At 44.9% G+C, this 22,821-nt stretch overlaps 1 protein-coding gene across 2 annotated transcripts in view; it reads left to right on the top strand.

Annotated features, from left to right (window-relative positions):
• ARNT (aryl hydrocarbon receptor nuclear translocator) overlaps nt 1-11,989 on the top strand; it is a 117,722-nt gene extending 105,733 nt beyond the window's left edge. For both annotated transcript variants that reach the window (XM_077464239.1, XM_077464238.1), the window contains 5 exons: nt 2,308-2,410; nt 3,534-3,681; nt 5,927-6,068; nt 6,734-6,882; nt 7,777-11,989. In XM_077464239.1, coding sequence (XP_077320365.1) covers nt 2,308-2,410; nt 3,534-3,681; nt 5,927-6,068; nt 6,734-6,882; nt 7,777-7,866 — 632 coding nt within the window. In that variant the 3' untranslated portion in view covers nt 7,867-11,989. The remainder of the gene's footprint in view (nt 1-2,307; nt 2,411-3,533; nt 3,682-5,926; nt 6,069-6,733; nt 6,883-7,776) is intronic.
• The last annotated feature ends 10,832 nt before the right edge of the window (nt 11,990-22,821 follow it).

Genomic DNA, 22,821 nt, shown 5'->3' with positions numbered 1-22,821 from the left:
CTGTAGATGCTCTAGCTTTTTTCGCAGACCAATCAATATACGTTTGTTGCAATTTTTATTACAAACAATATGTAGAAGAATACATATTGGCCTAAACTGAGGAAAAAATTAGCTTTTTTAAAAACAAATTGTGGATATTATAGCAAAAAGTAAATTTTTAAAGAAATGTCGCTTTTTTTCTGTTTTATATTGCAAAAATAAAAACCGCAGAGATGATCAAATACCACCAAAAGAAAGCTCTATTTGTGGGGGAAAAAAAGAACATCAGTTTTATTTGGGGACAGCGTCGCACGACCTCGCAATTGTCAGTTAAAGCGACTCAGTGCCGAATCGCAAAAAATTGCCTGGTCCATTGAGCAGCCAAATCTTCCGGGGCTGAAGTGGTTAAGTCATCGACCAGTGCATGCTGGTTCGGGGACATCACAAGAGGGCGGCGCCACCAGGTGGCCCAGCCCCTTAGCTATTTAAGAACTGTCAGGCGGTGGAGCAGGCAGATGGCAGGAGCCTTCGGGGCGAGCAAAGCTTTTTTTTTTTTTCCTGGGATCAGCGGTGTGGCGGGCGTCATGATTGACAATGGATCTACACTGGGGGACATTGTTTTTGTTTTTTTAAATAAAGGAATTGTCAAAAACTGTCTGTGTTTATTTATTTTTGACACTTTTTTTTGATGACGGAGTAGGGGTACAACGCCGTAGAGGTGATGGGACGATACACTGTATAGGATACAGGGCAGAGAGAATTATACACAGCAACTTACCCCAGTACACATCCAGACTCCATCGGTCTTTGGTCAGAATTTTTGGCAGGAGTTTTTATTCCCATATGCCTGAAGTCCTTGCAGCTGGGGCAGGTGCCGCCTCTTTCCTCTCTTGCCCGCCCCCCCCCCCCCCCTTGCGCTTGCCCATCTTTCTCCACCCGGTTCACATCTGAGGCTTTGTTTTTTGCGTTCAATCAGTGGGAATAAAGCCTTTGGCCCCTGGTTGCTTTTATCAGCGATTTGCTCATCCTTAATACTAATGACTTTTACAAAAGTGGCATAATCCTCTGAAGAAGGACTTCAAGGTCCGAAACATGTTAGGCGTCATATGCGTTCTCGCTAGCCCGACATTGTCTACAGGACAGCTGAGTTCCATACTAATGCTAATCTGAGTATATTTGTTACATGCATATTTTTATTATGTAATTCCATTTTCTTGCTTTTGCAATTTTGCTTCATGTTTACAATAAAATACTTTTTTACTATGTTACCTGCTCTGCCTATAAAATCCAGAGGGGTATTACCGTGCCTTAAAGCACTAGATTTTCCTTTTTTTTTATTGTCTTTATTGGATCAATCAGACCAGGAGTTTATACACACGCTGCCAATCCCTGTCCTATCTAGTACCCCATACTTAGGGGCCCTTGCTTTGGGGTAGGGGGGACCAAAGCACCTCCCGCATTGTTGAGGACATGTGACCTGGTATGGTTTAGGAGGGGGGGGGGTTCTCGCTTATTCTCCACCCCCCTCCCCTCCTTTCCTGGCCAACCAGGCTTCATGCTCGGATAAGGGTCTGGTATGGATTTTGGGGCTGACACCACGTTATTTTTTTTCCCTTTGGTGTGGGGCCTGTTATGAATTGGGTGCTCAGAAAACGCACAGGGCTCTTTTCAAATTCGCATTGAATTTGCACATATGTGAACCAGCTCCGTAGAAAAGGCTGCAATTTCACATCAAGCGAATTGGATGCAGTTTCAAAAAGCATCCTATTCACATATATGTGGACGGAGCCTAATGCGATCGGATTTTTCAACGGAAAATGTTGGATGTGAGCTTGTTGGCGGTAAGTCCGATCGTGTGTATGGTCCATCGGACATTTATTGTCTGACTTTCCACCAACAAATGTTGGCTAGCAGGTTCTCAAATTTTCCACCAACAAATGTTTGTTGTCGGACTTTCTGATTGTGTGTACACAAGTTTGTCACACAAAAGTCCATGCATGCTTGGAGTCGAGTACGAGCTGGAAGTGCTTGGTCTTGTAAAACTATCGTTCGTAATGGAGATATCAGGTACGTCTTGCACGTCACTACAGTCGTAATTGTTGGCCAACATTTGTGTGACCGTGTGTATGCAAGACGTTGCAAGATGTATGCAAGTTTGAGCCAATACCCTTCGAAAAAAAATCCATAGTTTTGTCGTCGGAAAGTCCTGCCGTGTGTACGGGGCATTAGAGTTCAGTGAGTGATTCAGCCCATAAAGTTTTTCATGCAGAACTGAAATGCTTGGTTTTATTAGTCTGAGTTTTTAAGACATGTTATCTTTCCCAATAGATCAGAATAAAGCACTCAACCCCACTGGAGTCCCTGTCAACCAGCAGCTCTTCCCACAAGCCAGCACTTTCACCCCAGCCCCTCGTCCCGTGGATAACTTCAGGTATGATGCCCAGGATCCAATGTATGTTATGACCTAAATAAATAAGCATGATATTGAATACACATCATAGCATCACAACAGTACATGTTGAGAAGGTATTTATCAGTACAGTACTTTTATGGAATGAAATAGAAATTTCAGTTTTTGTCCCATTCTTAATCACTTGCCGATCGCACTATAGCTGAAAGACGGCTACAGCGTGGTCGTCGAGTTCAGGGAGGGCATCTTTACATGCAGGGCCAACAGTCATGCATGTAAAGCGGGTGAGAATTTTCCCATAAGTCTGTGTGGAGAAGAACACCGGAGCGATGAGTAAAGGTATTACACGTTATTCTTCATCCTGGGTATTTAGCGAGCATTTAACCCTTACTGTGCAGGGGGCCTTGAGTAGTGTTTCTGTTTTTTTGTTTGTTTTTTTAATTCCTAGAGTTGGGCATTAAATCAAACCTGTGCTTTTCCCTGCATTGGCATATGACAGGTTTGCCTTATTTGTTATTGGCATGAATTGTACCCATTACTGGTTAAAGAGTAGCTTTACCAAAACAGTTGTTGCCCACATAATTCAGAAGTGCAATGATAAGAATGGGCTTTGACACCCACACGCCACACACATGCATCAATGGGCAGCCAATGTTTCTGCTGAGAGGGCACCCAGCACAGAGACCGAGCTGTCAAAGACTGGTCATGGTCCCCACTAACGGACCATCTCCCGATCATGTGACCACCCCAGATCGTTCTGCACTCCTGTGACCCGTTTTCAGCAGAGAGCGGGCTGAAGTCTGCTCTCTGCTGACGTCCGAGTCGGTCCAGACTCGGCATCATCACGACCAGTGGAGTTGGGATCTGCCCAGATCCCCAGCACTCCAGTGAGCGAGGAGGGGGGTAGAGCAGAGAACTGTGACTGACGATCACCAGCTCTCTGCTCAGGGAACTGTGAGAACTGAGCGATCAGCGGTGTTCTATCGCTCGGTTCTCTGTGTTAGAGGCACCGGGGAATAGATGTAACTATAAACCTTGTTTAGAAATCACACATACATCCTAGGTTTAAGTAGTCTGGGTGTTGCTTATGCTGCTGGGGGGGGGGGGGTGAAATAGATGTTTATTATGTCCCTCGTCATTGTAGGAATAGTTCAATGGTCCCACCAGCCAACATAATCCAGCAGCCTGTGTCGGCTGGCCAGATACTGGCTCAGATATCTCGGCACACAAGCCCAACACAAGTCACCGGGACCAACTGGAGCTCCGCCGCAAGGCCGTACTTCACAGCACAGGTATGGAAAGCCATTACTGCTCTCAAATGTATTTGGTATTGCTCTCTAGACATGAAGGTCTGTTCATTCTTCTGATCCAGATGCTCTTGTTTGGGAACCTCACTTTACTATGCTGCAGTCAAGTATTTCTAGCTTGGTCAGGAACCTGCCTCCATCCTGCTAACTTTTAGCAATTGTCTTTCTTTTCATTGTGAAAGCCTTTTCTATGACACAACAAGCCACAGTGAATGTTTTCAGCATCTCCAACTATAGTAAAACATATTCAACTAAAATTTAGTTTATGTAACCCCACTAAACCAGAATTATAAAGTTAGCATCACAGAGTGCCTGGAATCCTTGGCTTCAGATTTCTAGTGGCCCCATGCAGGAGCAATGACCTATAGAGAGGTTCCCACGTTGGATCAATGGATGATAGATGATGTGTGAGTCTTTCAAATGATAGATTTTGTGCCCACATGCTATTGGTACTCCCCATGTAAATTAAATGGGCATTCAGCAAAACTGAGGTTATGAGAAGGGGGCCATGACTGCTACTCAAAATTGTGCTGAGCCACACAAATAAAGTGACAGGTTCACTTTAAACACAAACCTGTTCTGGCTTTACTCCATCAGGTTGAAAAGTGTTTGTAGTTTTAGTACACTGAGTAGACAGACATGGTAGTCTAATTTAAATGAATCCTATTTATCTACATGTTGTAGGTTCAATTGTAATTCTCTCTGGGGAAGAGACACTTGAGAGGAGATATGATTTCAATATACAAATATACTGGTGACCCCACAATAGGGATAAAACTTTTCTGCGGAAGGGAGTTTAATAAGACTCGTGGCCACTCATTAAAATTAGAAGAACAGAGGTTTAACCTTAACCACTTACAGACCGGACCATTTTGCTGGTCAAAGACCAGACCACTTTTTGCGATTCGGCACTGCGTCGCTTTAACTGACAATTGCGCGGTCGTGCGACGTGGCTCCCAAACAAATTTGACGTCCTTTTTTGCCCACAAATAGAGATTTCTTTTGGTGGTATTTGATCACCCCTGCGGTTTTTATTTTTTGCGCTATAAACAAAAATAGAGCGACAATTTAGAAAAAAACACATTATTTTTTACTTTTTGTCATAATAAATATCCCCCAAAAACATTTTTTTCCCTCGGTTTAGGCCGATACGTATTCTTCTACATATTTTTGGTAAAAAAAATCACAATAAGCGGTTATTGATTGGTTTGCGCAAAAGTTATAGCGTTTACAAAATAGGGATAGTTTTATGGCATTTTTATTAATAATTTTTTATTATAATTTTTTTTTACTAGTAATGGCGGCGATCAGCGATTTTTATTGTGACTGCGACATTGCGGCGGACACATCAGACATTTTTGACACATTTTTGGGACCATTGTCATTTATACAGTAATCACTGCTATATAAATGCAGTGATTCCTGTGTAAATGACACTGGCAGTGAAGGGGTTAACCAGTGGGTGGCAGAGTAGGGGTTAAGTGTTCCTAGGGGTGTGTTACTAACTGTGGGGGGGCTGGGCTTTCATTTAGTGAACACTGATCTCTGCTCCAATCACATGGAGCAGAGATCAGTGTCACTAGTTGCTAGGCAGAATGGGGAAATGCTGTTTACACAGCATTTCCTCCATTCATCAGCCCTGTGAGACGATCGCGAGTATTCCCGCGGCGATCGAGTCCGCGAGATCCGCGACCAGACTCACGGGGATCCCGACCGGCACGCGAGCGTGCCGCCGGTGGCGCGCTCGCGATGGCAGGGCGGCATTGAAGATTGGACGTACCTGTACGCCAATATGCCTGCCCGTGCCATTCTGCCGACGTACATCGGCGTGTGCTGGTCGGGAACTGGTTAAACTACGTAGAGGGTTCTTTATTGAGTGGCAAAGATGTGGAATTCCCTTCCACAGGTGGGGGGGCATTGATAGTTTCAAGAAATTATTAGATAAGCACCTGAACGACCACAACATACAGGGATATACAATGTAATACTGACATATAATCACACACATAGGTTGGACTTGGTGGACTTATGTCTTTTTTCGACCTCATCTTCTATGTAACTATGTAATTTACAGATGGAGCTGACAAAGATTGTTCATGTCCTTTTTATGAATAGGACAATCAATTTAGATTTCTTTCAGCAGAATCATGTTATCATTTTCTGTCTTGGTATTTACCTGATATGATTGCAGACAGGCCATTGAGATATCCTTGTGTTCTCCTCTCTACAGACAAAGACCCAGTCTCCTCCATTTGGTATGGGCAACTTCCAGGCAACAACAGCCAACTTCAGTCCATTGTCCTCCCAGAGTTCCACATCATCTCCAGCTGGATCTGCCTATCCTAACCTGGCCAGCAGGGCCAACAGCTTTGGTAAGCCCAGGCCTCTGTCAGACCATCCTATCATGCATCCCATATCTGACTGCAGTTTTCTTCTATGTGCTACTGCTGTACTCTCCAAAGATGGTCCACGCTAAGGAGAGATTCTGGTATAATAGTTGATCTTGCATCATTCTTGGTGTATAACAATATAATCTCATCCAGAGACTTTTGACTTTCAAAAGAGTAGGTGCATCTCTGATTGAATTTTGGGGAGACATGACCAGGTCTACTTGTTTGATAAAACAATTATGGATTTTTAGTTTCCTTTATATAAGAGAGAGTGCCACAGAATTGGCAAGGTAGGGCTGGTCACGCCTCCAAGATGGTCAATGAAATCTCATTGCTGGTCTCCCCTAGACTTATAAGTAGCAAGCTTTTTTTGGTTGGACTGAGTGTTTCAGGAGACATAACTAGCAAGCCAGTGTTGGTTGTACTGCCCCTCCTTTAACAGAAATTGCATCTGATTGGGTGCTATGGGTTATGCACAAGACTTTCTGCTACCTATAAATGGGCTGTCACACCATTTGGGGGGGGGGGGGGGGGGGGGGAGGGTGGCGCAGTGGTTGTCCTGCCAAGGTGGCAGCTGAAGATTTAAGTTCATCTATGCACGTCTCCGTTTAAATGTTTCAGGGGTTTAACCAACCTTGTTTTTGCAGCTACAGAGGTGGGACAGCCGCGGGTGCCATTCCAGACGCGGGCAGCCGATGCAGTAGGAGTTTGGCCACAGTGGCAGAATCAGCACCATGGGCCGAACACCGCAGATGCACATGTCCAGCCACAAGCCAGCCAATCAGAAGTTTTCCCTGTAAGTTCTACCTTATTCACTTTCCTTAATAAGTGATTTCCAGAGCAGTGGTCCCCAAACAGCGGCCCTTGCTTTTATCCGGCTTTGGGCCATTATTCCCTCCACTGTCAGCAACAGTGGGGCATAGTTCCTGCTACCAACAACATGGCAACATTCCGCCCACTGACACCAAGGATGGGACACTCTTCCTCCCACTGACACCAAAGATGGGGCACTGTTACTCCCACTGACACCAAAGATGGGGCACGATTCCTCCCACTGACATTAAGGATGGGGCACTATTTCTCCCACTGACACCAAGGATGGGGCACTATTCCGCCCACTGATATCAATGATTGGGCACTATTCCTCCCACTGACACCAAGCATTGGGGCACTATTTCTCCCACTGACATCAATGATGGGGCACTATTCCTCCCACTTACACTATTCTTCCCACTGACACCAAGGATGGGGCACTGTACCTCCACTGACATCAATGATAGGGGCACTATTCCTCCCACTGACATCAATGATAGGGGCACTATTCCTCCCACTGACATCAATGATAGGGGCACTATTCCTCCCACTGACATCAATGATAGGGGCACTATTCCTCCCACTGACATCAATGATAGGGGCACTATTCCTCCCACTGACATCAATGATAGGGGCACTATTCCTCCCACTGACATCAATGATGGGGCACTATTCCTCCCACTGGCGCCAATGATGGGGCACTATTCCTCCCACTGACACCAATGATGGGAAACTTTATGCCCACTGGTCACAGTCCACCCCCTCGGAAGTACAGTAAACTGGCCCTTTGTTTAGAAAGTTTAAAGACCCCTTTTCTAGAGGAAGTCTTGTTTATTTTTTATTTTTTTTACAATGTTGGGAATTTTTTTGTGCCTAGGACATGCTGTCCATCCTGGGAGACCAGACCTCAAGCTACAACAGCGAAGAGTTTTCAGAGCTCAACATGTTCCAGTCTTTTGCGGAGTAGAAAATGGCGTTTCTAGCACACAAAATGAAACCCAGATGCCTGTAAACTGAGCTTCCTCCTCTCTTTCATAAAGTCCACTCGATTCTCAACCTTGACTTGGAGTAAAGGAGCTGTGACCGTACCGTTTATGGTAAGAAGAGTGGGAAAAAAAACGAGAAGGACCTCAGATCCAGAGCTTGGGAGGAAGACGCACAAGACATCACAAAACTGCCTTCCCTTGTGAACCTCAGGAGATGTCAACATGAAGCTCTCCAGCCCTCACCAGCTTTAATTCTCACGTGTCGTGCCACCAAATTTATGTTCTACTAAACCTTCTTCCTCCCAGGAACACCTCAATACTTGTCAGCCAGAACACATTTCATTTTTCTAATGAGACCCTAAAATCTGTCGTTTTTAGGCTCAATCAGGGATACGATTTGCATAGGATAATCACAATTGTAGTAGGTGCCTTTTTAAAAAAAAAAAAATGTCAGGACAGGAAACTATTATTCCCTAGAGAAAACATCTATAATATCTTTACTACTACCTGAGGCATTCTCTCTACCCACGCGGGGTGGGCTAAAATGACTGTACGCAGGTGAGACATTAAATGTCCGCCATATTCTGCTTATTAGTTTATTAATTTAACGCTTTGGCTTACAAGTGGATTTATCGTTGTCTTGCACCTCAGCTAGACGCAAAAATGTCTGGGAAAAAAAAACAGACTTTTAACATTTCCTGGGCCTGTAGGAAGATGCCAAAAATCCTGATGAAGATGCAGGTTAAAACATCTTATTTCACTTTATTTTATAGAAATACCCCAAAATGGGTAGCTGTGATGTTTTCAGTTACTACTTCCAAATCTCTTCTGAATTTGCAAGCCGCCGTCATGACACACTAACTGAACTTTGCCAGTCTGGTTTTAGAAACCTTAAAGCCCAGTTGAAGTGTCACAGCTTTTATCTCTTTCTAGTCTTGAACCAATGCATTGTTATAATTTGTGACTTTGGATGTTTACTAGAAAATGCCTCAAAACACTTTTCTCTGTGAAAATTTATGTTTTTAAAAAAAAAATGTCTTCAACCCTGACACTGCAGTGTTCTGTGCTGGAATGGCTGAGTAATAGCCACACCCCTTTGTCTAACGCCTGATTACATTATTCCCTATTAACGCACTACTTTGGAACAGAGCCATCTAGTGGCAGGCTAGCTAACTGCACCTGCTAACATATGTGGCTAGGCTGTGAAAAAGTCTTACGCATGTGGTATCCCCATACTCGGGAAGGGTCGCAGAATGTATTTCGGGATGTAAAGCACAAATGTCTTCACACAGACTTATTTTGCAGAGAGGGAGGGGGGTGTTTGACCAGATATTTTACATTACAGTGGGTCTAACTCCAGTGACTAATGGGGTGCAAAAGCATATTTAGGCTAAGTGATCATGGGCGTAACCGAGTTTTTGCAGCAAGATCCTGTATTTTAGTTGTCTGAATGTTGTATGCATGTAATGTACGCTTGCGCTTGGGAGGGATGAAAAATAGGCAGTTGGGCCCTTTTATTTACCACCCACGTCTTGTGCTGCAAAGGCAGGTGGACAGGGTGTACAAATGAGGCAATGCTTTGCTTTGTGGTGTGGCAAAAATGGCTCCCTCCGTGTTCGGCGAGCAGTACTGCTGCCAAATGCCACATATTTAAGTGAATGGAGCTGCACTGCAAATGCTAGGCTTATGGTTGAGCCACAGTATTCCCAGACAGCCCATTAAGCTACATCACCTCCTGAATGGCTGTCAGCTGCGCCTGCACCACTCTGTGAAAAACAATGCACTGCAGATCACTCCTCGTAGAGCAACATAGGTATAAACGTACCCTACAGCGTTAATACAGCCTGTTGGTTGCTAGTACATAAGCAGTCATTGCCACCTAGCGCCCTTCATTGCGAGGACGCAGGTAGCTATTGCTGCCTACCATCTTTCCTTGCTAGGACGCAGGTAGCTATTGCTGCCTACCGTCTTTCGTTGCTAGGATGCAGGTAGCTTTTGCTGCCTACCGTCTTTCGTTGCTAGGATGCAGGTAGCTATTTTTGCCTACCATCTTTCATTGCTAGGACGCGGGTAGCTTTTGCTGCCTACCGTCTTTTGGTGCTAGGACGCAGGTAGCTATTGTTGCCTACCTTTCGTTGCTAGGACACAGGTAGCTATTGCTGTCTACCGTCTTTCATTGCTAGGACGCAGGCGGCAATTGCTGCCTGCCATCTTTCGATGCTAGGACGCAGGCGGCACTTGCTGCTTGCCATCCATTACTAGGATGTGGGCGGCTCTTGTAACCTAGTAGAGTATATTTGCGTTCTATGCATGTAAACCTTAGCACAAATGTTCACGTGCATAAAATAAGATCTGTATGCAGAACTGTGGATCCAGATGTTTTAATTTTAATAGTGCAGCACCGATATCAGTATCGGTGCCAATACCAAGCATTTGCGTGAGTATCGCTACTCGCACAAATGCTCCTGATACCAAAACCAATACTTTGGATTTGCGTCGATACAAAATTAATGGACACAAATCGTACTTTAAAGAACCCGCATGGGATTTGAACAAGAATGCGGTGCAATTCCTGTCTGAATCGCATGCTATTTCCCTGACTGCTTGTGTGTGTGTGTGTGTGTGTGTGTATACCCTCGGAGGCCCTGGAACTTCTCCTCCAGCCCTGTGAGCACCTCCAGCAGCCAGGATTTTCTATCATCGGTGGGACAGGACACCTATGAAGATTTAGCATTTGCCCAGATATGTACTGTGAGTTCCAACATTTTACTAAGCTGTCCACTATATCAGTGGTTCTCAACCCCGTCCTCAAGTACCCCCAACAGGCCATGTTTGCAGGTTTTCCTTTATCTTGCACAGGTGCTTTAAATCAGAGTCAATGGCTCTGTATTTTTTGAACAGCTATTTTATCCAAGGGAAATTCCCATAACATGGCCTGTTGGGGGAGAACAGTGTTGAGAACCGCTGATCTAGATGGAGCTTTTCCCTTTCTATACACACACACACGAGCAGTGGGGCAAATCGCATGCGATTTCAGAAATCACACCGCATTCCTGTTCAAGTCACATGCGATTCTTTGCAGTGCAATTTGCACCAATTTTTTTTAAATTGATGGAAATCACATTTCAAAGTACTGGTGAGTACTTGACCGAAAGAATCGGTACACAGACTTGCCCATAAAAAAAAAAAAACGGTATTGGTGCAACCCTAAATTTAGATTTTACAAACATAGTGCAGGGTTACCAATCTTTATTCAGTTGTGTGCATGGGGCCATAGCAGACCATACGCCTGCGTTCAGATCCCAAAAAAAAAACGGCTGCATTTAATGCAGTCACCTGCATGAGCCCTTAGACTTCCTGCACAACTTCCGTGAAAGGGGCGGTTGTTAGTACAAAGTGTGTGTGTGTGTGTGTGTGTGTGTGTGTGTGTGTGTGTGTGTGTGTGTGTGTGTGTGTGTGTGTGTGTGTGTGTGTGTGTGTGTGTGACTGCATATCTATGTTTGTGAATTCAGCTGGGCTTTAGGATGGCCTCTTTTGTATTATAGACACATTCAAATTTCCACTTAAGCACTTCTCAGAATCCGTCACCTCTCCACAGTGTTAGATTAGTAAGGGTTCTATGAAATGGACAGAACTTGTGTAGCATTTTTTTTTTTTTTTGTTTTTACTTGGACGCACCCACAAGCTTAGGTTAAACTCCTGTTGGAAAATAGGAAAAACCATAGACAGTTAGTGAAGGGAATCCAGGCGTAGTTGTCACACTAGGACAGTTGTGTTGTTGCATTGATAATTCAAATGATAGACCTGCTTTCTATCAGACCTCTTCACAGGCCCACAGCCGAATGTCACTTACCGTCATCGGGGAGACCTATAACCCCTGACCGGAGTCAGCTTCACTTTTTATTATCTGTGACATATATCCTGTTTGATGTAGACAAGATAGACATGGATTATCCATCTTGTATTACGTTACACACTTTTAAGCAGGACAAATGCATTTATTCTCGGCTTTCCTTTGTGCTCTTTTTTGGTTTCTTTGAAACTTTCCTTTTGTGTAAAGTGTTTTATGTGTATACTATATAAAATAATATAATTTTATGAGAATTTTTACTTGTTCCTGAAAGTTATTGTTTTTTTTTCTTTTGCATTGATTCTTTGCAAGTATAAAATGATGGCACTGGTAACCGAATATTGTATCAAATAGCATATTTATCGGCGTATAACACGCGCATTCATTTTAAGAGGGAAGTTTCAGGAAAAAAACGGATATTTTAAATAAGGAACAATGAAGCAAAATAAGGATCATTGCCCATCAGTTCAGCAGCCTCGCCGTTGCCTTCGGTGCAGCAGCCTCACCGTGGCCTTCAGTGCAGCAGCCTCATCGTTGCCGTCAGTGCAGCAGCCTCTCCGTTGTCTTCAGTGCAGCAGCCTCTCCGTTGCCTTCAGTGCAGCAGCCTCTCCGTTGCCTTCAGTGCAGCAGCCTCTCCGTTGCCTTCAGTGCAGCAGCCTCTCCGTTGCCTTCAGTGCAGCAGCCTCTCCGTTGCCGTTAGTGCAGCAGCCTCACCGTTGCCGTCAGTGCAGCAGCCTTGCCGTTGCCGTCAGTGCAGCAGCCTCGCCGTTGCCGTCAGTGCAGCAGCCTCGCCGTTGCCGTCAGTGCAGCAGCCTCGCCGTTGCCTTCAGTGCAGCGGCCTCGCCGTTGCCGTCAGTGCAGCGGCCTCGCCGTTGCCGTCAGTGCAGCGGCCTCGCCTTTGCCGTCAGTGCAGCGGCCTCGCCGTTGCCGTCAGTGCAGCGGCCTCGCCGTTGCCGTCAGTGCAGCGGCCTCGCCGTTGCCGTCAGTGCAGCAGCCTCGCCGTTGCCGTCAGTGCAGCCTGATCAATGCTCATCTGCAGCCTAGAGGGGACAGGGTGGGACAAGCGCAGACAGATTACATATGGTATGATTCTCCTATGATAGACAGAACAGTGGTCCAATGGCAGCCCAGGAGACAGTACTTCCAATTACGGAGGCCGCCAAGTAAACAGGAGAGTTTCACTGTATGTAATCTGACGGCGCATGTCCTGCCCCCCTCTCTGTCCCCTCCGAGGCAGCTAAATTTGAAGTTTTGGCGTATAGCACACACACTATTTGCACCTGATTTTCAGTACTTACTGTAATTTTCATTTTCGGATGCCAATCCATGGCAGCATTCTCGTGATAGTGTCCCAGCCTACTTCCTGTATTCTGCTATGCTGGCACTAGGGATCGACCAATTATCAGTGTGGCCGATATTCACTTTTTTTGAAGTATCGGTCACAAACTTACCCGATGTTAAGGATATTGCTTCAAGGTGTTTTACCAAGGTGACCCGAACAAAGCCAAAGCTTCATTTGAGTCCTGGATCTAATACCCTGGACGCGATGTCATGACCTCACTTCCTGGATTACTGGCATCTTAAAGGCGTCAGTTTAAAAAAATAGAAAGTATTCAAGAACGCCGATCTTGACGTTTTGAATACTTTCAAGTGCAGAGGAGGGGTTGTGGGGTCCTGTAGACCCCCCGATCCCTCCATAAAGAGTACCTGTCACTGCCTATTACTGTCAAGGGATGTTTACATTCCTTGTGACAGCAATAACGTAAGTGCCCGTTCACACTACCGCGACTTGTCAGGCAACTTAGCCGCCTGACAAGTCGCGGTCCGTTCTGTACTATGGAACTGTTCTAATAGGAGCGACTCAAGGTTCCTCTACTATTTTTGGGGGTGACTTCAGGCGACTTGCATTGACTTCTATACAGTAGTCGTTTTTCAAGTCGCTGCTGAAGTAGTGTGCAGGTCGCGTTTTTGAGTCGCCCTGCAAGTCGTGTCACCCCTGTGTGAAGAGGCACTAAAAGGACAGTGTAAAAATATTTTCTTAAAATGAATGTCCGTGTTATACGCCAATAAATACAGTGTATACATGCCTGCCAAGACTAAAAAACTCACTTCAACCCTAGTTTACATAAACATGTTAATTATAAGTCTCTGGTGGCAACCATATGATCATATTTATAACATCAGCATCATTTTTGTTTTTAACCACTTCAATACCGGGCCTATTCTGGCACTTCTCTCCTTCATGTAAAAAATCATCATTTGTTTGCTAGAAAATTACTCAGAACCCCCAAACATTATATATATGTTTTTTTTTAGCAGACACCCTAGGGAATAAAATGGCGGTCATTGCAACTTTTTTTCTCACACGGTATTTGCAAAATAATTTTTCAAACGCCTTTTTTTATTTTTTAAACGGTTTCACAAATTAAAAAATTACAAAACAGTAAAGTTAGTCCAATTTTTTTATATAATGTGAAAGATGTTATGCCGAGTAAATAGATACGCTTTAAAATTGTGCACAATCATGGAATGGCGCCAAACTTTGGTACTTAAAAATCTCCATAGGCGACGCTTTAAAATTGTTTACAGGTTACCAGTTTAGAGTTACAGAGGAGGTCTAGTGCTATAATTGTTGCACGCGCTCTAACGCACACAGCGATACCTCACATGTGTGGTTTGAGCGGCGTTTACATGTGTGGGCGGGACTTACGTGGGCGTTCAAGCTACCGGGGACAGGGGCGTTTAAAAAAAAAATTTTTAACACTTTTTTTTTTACATTTTCTTTTCTTTTGATCACTTTTATTCCTATTACAAGGAATGTAAACATCCTTTGTAATAGGAATCTATGTGACAGGTCCTCTTTATGGAGAGATGTGGGGTTAGTAAGACCCCACATCTCTCCTCCAGGCTGGAAAGCATGAGATCGGGAAAAAAAAATTCACTGATCTCATGCTGACAGCCGTGATCGCAGCTTTGTTTACTTCCAGGTACCCGGGCGCGACGAGATGACTGGTGACCATCAGGTCACCGGAAATCTCTATGCTCGTCGGCCGGCGATTCTTTCTCCGGGCCCCCGATGGCAGGGGAGAGCCCGGAGAAGCACCGGATGGCAGCGGGGGGGGGGGGGGGGTCGTCCCCTCCCGTTGCCTATAAGAACGATCAAGCAGTGGAACTGCCGCTATGATTGTTCTTATTGTGCAAAGAATCGCTGGCCAGAAAGATTGATATCTGAATGATGCCTGTAGCCATAGGCATCATTCAGATATCCCCCCACAAACTGGAGGACGTCATTTTACTATGGCCGGGCATTGAAGTGGTTAAACACAACTGTAGAATTGATTACCTAAAGGGCAATTCCACTTTCATGGGAAATAAATAATATAAATATCTTGCAGTCTCCGCTCAAATTTATCCCAAAGATATTCTATCTGAGGTCAGGGCTCTGTGCATTCCACTAAAGTTCCTCCACCCCAAACTCGCTCATCCATGTCTTTATAGACCTTGCTTTGTGCACTGGTGCGCAGTCATGTTGGAACAGGAAGGGGCCATCCCCAAACTGTTCCCGCAAAGTTGGGAGCATGAAAAATGTCCAAAATGTCTTTGTACGCTGACACCTTAAGAGTTCCCTTCACTGGAACTAAGGGGACTACCCCAACCACTGAAAAACAACCCCACACCATAATTCCCTCTCCATCAAATGATTTGGACCAGTGCACAAAGCAAGCTCCATAAAGACATGGATGAGTGAGTTTGGGGTGGAGGAACTTGACTGACCTGCCTGGTCCTGACCTCAACCTGATAGAACACCTTTGGGATGATTAGAGCGGAGACTGCAAGCCAGGCCTTCTCATCCAACATGAGTATCTGACCTCACAAAAGCGCTTCTGGAAGAATGGTCAAACATTCCCATAGACACACTCCTAAACCTTGTGCACGGCCTTCCCAGAAGAGTTGAAGCTGTTATAGCTGGCAAGGGTGGGCCAACTCAATATTGAACCCTACAGACTAAGGCTGGGATGCCATTAAATTTCATGTGCGTATAAAGGCAGGTATCCCAATACTTTTGGTAATCTAGTATATATTAATTATTTCTGTCTGCCATGACCAAGTGAAAACCTGAGATTGAAGCGACACAGGCAAATTTAATCGTTCAGATAAAGATTAAGGTAATCGTGAGGTTCCAGAGCTTTCCTTTCAAATTTCTTTCCTATAGCGTGATCCAGTGTCTTAAGAATTGGCCTTGGAATGGATATACTTTGATCTGTATGCTTGTCCTAGGTTAGTCAATCAGAAACTACTAAAGCCACAGGCGACCAGGCAACTAGCATTGGCAGATGAAGGTTGTATCAAAAATGACCAGCACGGAGAACACATGTATTATCCTCTGGAGTATTCCAGTGAATCGCCAACAAACAGTGGAAAGGTGGCAACCTCGATCCATAATATGTACTTAGAGGGCAGTTGCCACAGCGATGAGAAAACCACTTTCCCTAATAGGTGTCTCTCCCTCTCTGGCATGGCCACAGTAAGGTCGTCTTTTGTGCTAGCAAGAGAGCTGGTTTGCAACTCCATATGAAAAGGGTAAGTAGTCTCTTATATCCCTGTCTTGTAGCTAACAATAGGATCCCTCATCTGCCATGGAGCCTCTCCCAGAAGCTGTTCCTATGTATTCAAGAATATTATCTACACCCAACCTAGATAAGCAGCCCAACAACCCACTGATGGGGCTCACATGGTAGGCTGACCACTTCTACTGATGGTACAGGCTACCATTGATCTACATGTAGCTTAAAGTGCATCTAAACCCAAAAATATAATAAATTCCTTCTATATCAGGGGTCTCCAGACTTTCTAAATAAAGGGCCAGATTGCTGTTCTTTAAACTTTGGGGGGGGGGGGCAGAGTGTGACCAGCAGGAGTAGAAAATGTCCTGGTGTCAATGGAAGTAAACAGTGTCCCCTCTTTGCTGTTAGGAGAAGGAATCGTACCCCACCGTTGGCCACATCATTGGCATCAGTGGGAGGAATAGTGCCCCAACATTGGTGTCAGTGGGAGGAATAATGCCCCATTATTGGTGTCTGCGGAAGGAATAGTGTCCCACTATTAGTGTCAGTGGAATAGTGCCACATCAATGGTGTCAGTGGGAGGAATTGTTTCCCGTCAGTGGGAGGATTAGTGCCACATCGTTGGTGGAAGGAATAGTGTCCCACTATTGGTGTCAATGTAATTGTGCCCCATTATTGGTGTTAGTGTTAGGACTAGCACCACATCATTGGTATCAGTGGGAGGAATAGTGCCACATCATTGGTGTCAGTGGGAGGAATAGTGGCCCCATTATTGGTGTCAGTGGAAGGAATAGTGTCCCATTATAGGTGTCAGTGGGAGGAATAGTGCCATATCATTGTTGTCAGTGGTAGGAATAAAGCCACATCAATGGTGTCATTGGGAGGAATAGTGCCACATCATTAGTGTTAGTAAGAGGAATAGTGCCACATCATTGGCAGTGGGAGGAATAGTGCCCCATTATAGGTGTCAGTGGGAGGAATAGTCCCACATCATTGGTGTCAGTGGGAGGTATAGTGCCACATCATTAGTGTTAGTGGGAGGAATAGTGCCACATCATTGGTGGCAGTGGGAGGAATAGTGCCCCATCATTGGTGTCAGTGGAGGGAATAGTGTCCCATTATAGGTGTCAGTGGTAGGAATAGTGCCACAATCCTGGCTTGTTATGGATCACTAACATCCACAGATTACCTTTACAGAGTATCAGGACAGCAGCAAACTAGCAGACGTGTGTTACAATAGCAAATTAATATTTGCTATTGTAACACTGATCCTCCTCCTGGCCAATCAAGTAAATAAATAAAATAAAATAATAATAAAAATGCCATAAATATATCCCCTATTTTGTAGATGCTATAACTTGTGCAAACCAATCAATAGGCTTATTGCGATTTTTTTTTTCCCCCAAAAAAATATGTAGAAGAATACATATTGGCCTAAACTGAAGACTTTTTTTTAATATTTATTATAGCAAAAAGTAAAAGATATTGTGATTGTTTCAAAATTGTCTTTTTTTGTTTAACCACTTGCTTACTGGGCACTTAAACCCCCCCCCCCCCCCCCAATTTTGAGCTTTCAGCGCTGATGCACTTTGAATGACAGTTGCGCGGCCATACAACACTGTACCCAAACTACATTTTTATAATTTTTTTCCCCCAAATAGAGATTTCTTTTGGTGGTATTTGATCACCTGTGCGATTTTTATTTTTTGTGTTAAAAATGTAAAAAGACAGAATTTACAAAATGTTGTTATAACATTTTAAAATGGGTCATTTTTGTCCATCATTGATGTACGCAGATGAGTTGGAAGTGATGGGCACTGATGGGTGGCAGTGATAGGCAGCACTTATGTGGCATTGATAGGTGGCACTGATGGGTGGCAGTGATAGGCAGCACTTATGTGGCATTGATAGGTGGCACTTGTGGGCACTTTCAGGTTGCAATTATGAGGCATAATTGCCTGTTCCGTTTCAGGGACCGATGTCCCTTTAAGGTGAGCCGGTGATCGGCTTTTTTTTTTCTCCTCCGCTGTCAGTGTGAGGAGAAAAAAAAAGTGATCACCGAGCTTTTGTTTTGATCATTTGATCAGCTGTCATTGGCTGACAGCTGATCACATGGTAAGGGGCCGGACCAGCCCCTTACTCAGATTGGTGATCACCCGAGTCTCGGTGAGCGTGAGGGAGGGGAGGCCACCATATGATCGCCTTCCGGGAATTCACATCCATGCTGTGACCGTCATTCGGCCTTAGCGAGGTTGTTAGGTGGTTAAAGCACAAAAAAGGGGATCAAATACCAGCAAAAGAAAGCTCTATTTGTCAGGGGGAAAAAAAAAGGACATTAATTTTGTTGTGGACCGTGTCGCACAACCGTGCAATTGTCAGTTAAAGTGACGCAGTGCCGTATTGCAAAAAAATGGCCTGGCTTAAGTGGTTAATCTCCAATTTCCTCAGATACAAATCAAGGCGATGGTAGACATCCTTTTGGTGTGGAGAAGCTGCCTGCCTGAAGAATCCATACATCCTAGTCCAGTGATGGCGAACCTTGGCACCCCAGATGTTTTGGAACTACATTTCCCATAATGCTCATGCACTCGGCAGTGTAGCTGAGCATCATGGGAAATGTAGTTCCAAAACATCTGGGGTGCCAAGGTTCACCATCACTGTCCTGGTCAATTACCTCTACACCCCGTATATATAAGGATGATCATAAGGTTCCAGAGTTACCCTTACAAATGTATTTCCTGTGTCATGATCCAATGTCTTCAGAACTGTCAAAGTCATTGGACTCTCTTGGAATGGATATACTTTGATCCGCATGCTTGTCCTAAGTTAGTCGCTCAGAAACTATTGAAGCCACAGCTGGCCAGGCAACTAGCATTTGCAGATGAAGGTTGTGTCAAAAATAACCAGCTCGGAGAACACATGTATTATCTGTAGGTGTATTTCATTGAATCACCCACAAACAGTGAAAAAGGGGGAACCTTGCGCCATAATATGTACTTAGGGGCAGTTTTCACCGTGATGAGACAACCACGGTCCTAATAGGTGTCTCCTCCTTGCTGGCATGGTCACAGTAGGGTCTTCTTTGCTTGTGAGACAGCAACTCCATAGGAAAAGGTTAAGTAGTCTCTTATGCCGCGTACACACGACCAGACTTTTCAACAGCAAAGGTCCGACGGAACGAATCCGTCGGACAATTCGATCGTGTGTGTCCAAAAATCTGACGGACTTTAAAAAAGAACATGTTTCAAATTTTTCTAAGTTCCTAAGGAGAAATCCGTTCATCTGTATGCTAGTCCAATGGGAGAAAACCGGCGCTAGGGCAGCTATTGGCTACTGGCTATGAACTTCCTTATTCTAGTCCGGTCGTACGTCATCGCGTTCAAATCCATCGGACTTTGGCGTGATTGTGTGTGGCCAAGTCCGTTCATTCGGAAAGTACGTCGGAACTCCTCCGAAAGTCCGTCGGGAAAACCGTCAGACCTAGTCCGTTGAAAAGTCCGGTTGTGTGTACGAGGCATTAGTATTCCTGCCCTGTCAACAATGATAGGCTCACTCATCTGCCATGAAACTTCTTACAGGCATTGTACCTATGTATTAAAGAATATCTAAATCCAAAACTGGTAAGCAGCCCAACTGATGGAGCTCACATGGCAGGCGGCCAACTTCTACCAATGGTCCAGGCTACAATTGATCTACACATAGCTTAAAGAGGACGTAAACCCTGATGAGTTTACTTCCTCTTTCATTCCCTGCAAAGGTAAAGCATAATGGACTACTATGCATCGCATAGTAGTCCATTATGTGTCACTTACATGACACAGGAGCCAGCGATGTCACTGCTGTCCCCTGTAGTCCGGCGCAACCATCTTCTCGGTGGGTCTCGCAGCTCCACCGCTGTCATTCGGCGAAGCCGTCACTCCCGCGCATGCGCACGGGAGCCACCACGCGCGGCATGTGCGCCTGCGATGCTGTAGACAGCGGTGCCTGATTTTCGGCAAATATCTCCTAAACCGTGTAGGTTTAGGAGATATTTCTTGGACCTACAGGTAAGCCTTAATCTAGGCTTACCTGTAGGTCAAAGTGTGTTGTAAGGGTTTACAACCACTTTAAAGTTTTCGTAATACCAAAAGTATAATATATTTCAGCTTTCCAGTCCTTGGATGTGTTGGTTGCATTTGTTTTTTTATTTTTCATGCCAAGAATAATTTTAGCACGTATAAAAAATGCATGTTCATACAATAATGACTTATCTTCCCTTTCAGCTATCTTCAGTAAAGCACCTATTTCCTTACACCCATCAGTCTTGTAAACAAGATGAATAGAGGAAGAAATGTTTGGGGGGGGATGGGGCGTAAACTGAAAAATTTGGAAAAAAAACATCAATTGCAGTCTCACTGTGCCCATCAAATGCAGCCACTGTGCCCATCAAACGCAGCCACTGTGCCCAATCAAATACACCTACTGTGTCCATCTTATGCAGCCACTGTGTCCCTTATATGCAGCCTCACTGTACCCATCATATGCAGCCACTCTGCCCATTATATGCAGCCTCACTGTGCCCATTATATGCAGCCTCACTGTGCCCATCAAATGCAGCCTCACTGTGCCCCATCAAATGCAGCCTCACTGTGCCCCATCAAATGCAGCCTCACTGTGCCCCATCAAACGCAGCCACTGTTCCGTATCAAATGCTGCCAGTGTGTCCCCTGCCCGCTGTCTGTTCTTACCCTGTCTCGTGGGACAGCTCCTCGATGTCTTCTCCTGTCCTCTCTTCCCATCCTCTGCTATGATTGGATGCCTGATAGGCATCCAATCACAGTGCCTGTTGTTTCAGCCAATCAGGTAATGGGTAACAGATCCGAGCACCTGATTGGCGGAGAGGCGGTTTAGTGTTAGGAAAGCGAATATTAATTCGCATTTCTAACACAGCTGAGTGGGCCTATTAAAGCCTATGGCTCTAGTCAGGTGCTTAATACAAAATCCCTGCCGCTGTAATTCAGGCACCCGGTGCCCGAAAAGGGACCGGAGCGCCTCTATAGGTGGTGGCAGCGGCGGCTATAGATTCATGCAATGCATGAATCTATCTATTGGTGCTAGATGGGTGGCTGGAAAGAGGGGGCAGTGCCCGTACACCCTTATGGACACACCGCCACTGTTGTAAACCAAATCAGAAGAGCAGCGTGGATGGCAACCATGACTCCCTCCATAGATACAGTGAAATAAGTGAGCCTAGCCAGCTTAAAACAGAAAGAGTGTTACCCGCAGGATTATCAGGTGAAAAAAAATCATCCAAGTTGGCCGGCATGCACAGTTCCGGGCCGACAGAGCAAAGCCATATTTTTATCGGGCAGTCTTTTCTTGTCATGGGCAGTTATGGACAAAGAAAAGTGCCCGGTTTTCACAAACCGTCCGTAAATCCACTGATGGTGTGCATGACCGGTTCATGCTCAGGTACTAACTTTCGGTAGCCAGTAGGATGGGCTCCCAATGATATTAGTACTGTATGGCTAATCACAATGACACATGATCGGGAACCCTTCTATCAGCCTTGGGCATCGTGGCCCATCTAAAGCACCGGTCTCTATTGGAGTAAACGGGTTAAAGACCTTACAAGTACATAAAAATATCTGTTGTTTGCTAAAATGCTCTCGGCCCCTAATACTGGTTGTGGACTGACAACACACATCTTTTTTTGTGCACTGATTGGTGTCAGCCCTGCCCAGTGTTTGTTTGCTAAATTACTCAATTGCTCCCACTCTCATATTTCTACAACATAGTCTTAGGTGGACCTCACTGGCAAGGATTAGAAGGTATATGTGGTACTTTGCAGAACTGTAAACTGTAAATGCCAATGTACTTATAATTAAAGTGGTTGTAAAAGCGGAAGCGTTTTTACCTTCATGTATTCTATGCATAAATGTAAAAAAAAAAACCTTCTGTGTGCAGCTCCCCCCTCAGCCCCCCTAATACTTACCAAAGCCCAATCTCAATCCTGCCATGTGCACAAGACCTGAGGCTCTCCCAGGTCACTCCTTCCTGATTGGCTGAGATGCAACAGCAGGAGCCATTGGCTCCCTCTGCTGTCAATCACAGCCAGTGCCGCAGGAGCTGGGGGTGGGGCTGAGCCACACACTCTGTGTCTTATGAACACAGAGATGGCTCGGAAACTAGTATGCTCGGGTTCCCTCACAGCAAGCAGCTTGCTTTGGAGGCACTAGGCATGGAGGAGGGGCCCAGATCACCGACAGGGGACCTGAGAAGAGGAGGACCGGGGCTGCTCTGTGAGTAGGTAAGTATAACATGCTTGTTTTTTTGTTTTGTTTTTTGTTTTTTATATATAAATTTCTCCTTTACAATCACTTTAAGTGCTGCAGCACTTTTTTTTTTAATAAGGGACTTTGTGAGAAGAGGTGGGGCTTAGGTACTATTTGTGGGTGTGGCTTAACATCCCAAATTCAAAACATCCCAAACCTCCTTTATATCTTGTTGGTTGATTTTTCTGAAATAAAGAAGCATCGATA

This window comes from Lithobates pipiens, unplaced genomic scaffold, assembly GCF_037356315.1.
Source record: "Lithobates pipiens isolate NorthernLeopardFrog02 unplaced genomic scaffold, aLitPip1_a1.2 Scaffold_30, whole genome shotgun sequence".
Taxonomy (NCBI): Eukaryota; Metazoa; Chordata; class Amphibia; order Anura; family Ranidae; genus Lithobates; species Lithobates pipiens.
The sequence above is the reverse complement of the archived record's forward strand: the minus strand, read 5'-3'. Positions and strand labels throughout refer to the sequence as shown.